Genomic DNA, 3294 nt, shown 5'->3' on the forward strand with positions numbered 1-3294 from the left:
ATGGACACAGAAGAGCAAGCCAATGCCAAAGTGAAGGTGGCGGAAGCCGAATTGGGCGTGGCCAAGGCCAAAGTGAAGGTGGCCAAAGCCAAACTGGGCGTGGCTGAAGCCAATGTGGAAGCGGCTACAAATGATAAAGACCGAGCCCGAACCGAATCAAGTGTGGCCAAAGCCGAAGTCAACGTGGCCAAAGCCGAAGTCAACGTGGCCAAAGCCGAAGTCAACGTGGCCAAAGCCAATCTGGGCGTGGCTGAAGCCAAAGTGGAAGCGGCTACAAATGATAGAGACCGAGCCCGAGCCGAATCAAGTGTGGCCAAAGCCGAAGTCAACGTGGCCAAAGCCGAAGTCAACGTGGCCAAAGCCGAAGTCAACGTGGCCAAAGCCGAAGTCAACGTGGCCAAAGCCGAAGTCAACGTGGCCAAAGCCAATCTGGGCGTGGCTGAAGCCAAAGTGGAAGCGGCTACAAATGATAGAGACCGAGCCCGAGCCGAATCAAGTGTGGCCAATGCCAAATTGAAGGTGGCCGAAGCCGAAGTGAACGTGGCCAAAGCCAATCTGGGCGTGGCTGAAGCCAATGTGGAAGCGGCTACAAATGATAAAGACTGAGCCCGAGCCGAATCAAGTGTGGCCAATGCCAAATTGAAGGTGGCCGAAGCCAGACGTGGCCAAAGCCTCTGGGCGTGGCTGAAGCCAATGTGGAAGCGGCTACAAATGATAAAGACTGAGCCCGAGCCGAATCAAGTGTGGCCAATGCCAAATTGAAGGTGGCCGAAGCCAGACTGGGCGTGGCTGAAGCCAAAGTGGAAGCGGCTACAAATGAGAAAGACCAAGCCCGAGCCGAATCAAGTGTGGCCAATGCCAGAGTGAACGTGGCCGAAGCGAAAGTGAACTTGGCCATCTTGTCGTCTCCCGCAGAGCTGAGCGATGTCTCAAAATCTCACTTCGACATCTTGAACAACGAAGTGGCCCATGCTTGCCAGGCGCGTGATAAAGCTGCAAGCAAGATGAACTCTCCCATGGCGGCTGCAGTGAGCCCTCGCCCCCAGCAATCCTCTGGCGTGTTGACGGCGCCAGCAAGTGCGGCCGCATCCGCGGCTTCACGCGACGGGTATCTAGACTACTACAATCAAGTGACCCGGCAGGGTCGATACAAAACAGCCGATGAGACAAAGGCGAGCCCATTCTGTTCGAGGATCACGTCGGAGCAGACAATCATGGCCAAAAGCATTCCAAAGGGCCAGCGCAGTTCGGAAGATGCTCTCCAAAACGCCTGGGTGGATTTTCTCAAGGAGCAGGGAGAGAATATCCCATGTCACGTTTTTCGCAACATTGCCTGCATTTTGGAGCTCAAGCGCAGCACGAAGAAGTTTGCAGCTTCGGCTCTTGGCCAACTCTTTTCTTATTTAAACACATTGTTGAAGCTGTCTCCACGTCGAGACTTTTGCTTTGGCGCGTTGGTGAACTGTTTCGACTTCCACATCATCCGGGCATATCGATGCCAAGAAACAGGCGACACTCACTTCGAGACCATCATGGCGGACGATCTGCAGTCGGGCGCCCCCCTTGTGCGACTCCTGACCATGGAAGCTCATGAGCTTGGCTTCGTGGACTTGCGCGTGACCATTCCTGATAACGATGGACGGCTGATGGATTATCATCCACACTGCTTTATCGGCGAAGGCAGGCACTGCAAGGCTTACAAAGGCTGGTTTCAAGACAAGCCGGCCGTCTTCAAGATTTTCGAGGACGAAGCCGTCATGAAGCAGGAGCGTGACATGCTTAACAAGCTGAAGTTGGCTAAGGTTCGAAACGTGCCTGTCTTCAAGGGTTGCTCGGAAGGGTCCCTCTACTGCTGCGTCGTGACCCCTGTGGGCAAAAAATTTATCACGCCTCCCACAAGAAATGAGCTATCAATGCTTTTGGATGTGCTCAAGGCCGCGCACAAGGCCGGGGTTGTTCATCGTGACCCACTTCCCCGCAACTATTTTCGAGTGGATTCAGCAATCCTGTTCAACGACTGGGGGTCGGCTGAAGAGATTTGCAAAGGCCGGCCAGTTTTGCCCGCTGGCTGGCCTTGTGAGCAAGCAGCTGACATGATTGACGAGGTTCGTGCCACTTGCTGCAGTGAATGTGGGAAGAATTGCAGTGTGCAAGCCCCTTCATGTTCGACTGGGTGTCGTTTGCAGGGTGAGGTGGTGCCCCAGTTCCGACAGGACCTGGAAATGTTTGCAAAGGGCATCTTCTTGCGAATGAGCGGCTGGCCAAATGACCTGCATAGCACTGATTTTTGGGAAAAGGGTCGCTGGGGATTTACCTGGCAACCTGTCTTGAACGCTGCGAGCTTGCTACCCGATTTCATTACCGAAGAAGATTCACCCGAAGATTTTGTGAGAAACCACGAGGGGACATACGAGAACTTCAGAAACACACTCTTGGAGTACTACGATCGCCTGCTCCCTGATGCGCCCTCTTTGCATAATGGCAGAAGGCCCTGAGCTGCTGCTTTAAAATTAATTTTTGTCTCTTCTGTCCTCCAGCAACAATCGAAAGAACATTGCTACCCTGGTCATACACGACGGGTTCACACAACTATTTTGAGCAGGAGAACATAGCAACCTCCATTCATATGTAAAGATGCATGACTTCCGTGCGCCAGTGTACAAGTGTGTGCTTGGAATGCACCAGCACAGGTAGATGGGCCACGGTTTGCTTGGCTCCTTCGGGCTGCTTCACAAACATGTTTGCATTGAGGCGCTACTTCTATATTTCCGTTCCGAGTAACCCGGGTTTGGGGTCGCGCTGGCAAGAGCCAACAAAGCGTGAGGCACAGGGGCAAGAAGATCATGTGCAGTGCACGGCCGTTAGGGCCGCACAACAGCGTCTTACTCGTGCACTTCACTCTTGTCTGCCTGGCCGCCTCGGAGATCGGGATACTGTGTCACGCCTCGCTACCAAGTAAAACCGTTGGGAAGCGCGTTGGCTGGGATGCCATGGGGCTCGGCTACCGCCTCTGGCGACCCCACAGATCCAGGATGACCTGGCCTCTCCTACTTTCAATTGAAGATGCTCATGCCCAAGCAGCAGATAGCGCGTGCGACACTTCCACCTCATGGTAGTAAGACAGAGTAAGTTGATTCCCGAAGACGCCGATGCTTAGAATGGCATTGATTGATAACATGAGAGCACCGCAAGGCCAGGCATCTGAGGGAACGCTAGCGTCAGATCAGGCTCAAACCTGCGTCGGCAACTGGCTCAAAGACTCAAAGACCATCGCCCCTACGCAAATACACGCGC

The 3294-nt window shown here is 53.9% G+C and overlaps 1 protein-coding gene across 1 annotated transcript; it reads left to right on the forward strand.

Moving 5' to 3' along the window:
- On the forward strand, positions 1-2495 carry MONBRDRAFT_10917 (uncharacterized protein; the record flags this gene model as incomplete). Its single annotated transcript, XM_001748668.1, has 2 exons — positions 1-576; positions 765-2495. The coding sequence occupies 2 exons, from the start codon at positions 1-3 to the stop codon at positions 2493-2495; spliced, it is 2307 nt and encodes a 768-aa protein (XP_001748720.1).
- Positions 2496-3294: the final 799 nt, after the last annotated feature.

Source organism: Monosiga brevicollis, genomic scaffold (genome assembly GCF_000002865.3).
Source record: "Monosiga brevicollis MX1 MONBRscaffold_25 genomic scaffold, whole genome shotgun sequence".
NCBI lineage: Eukaryota > Choanoflagellata > Craspedida > Salpingoecidae > Monosiga > Monosiga brevicollis.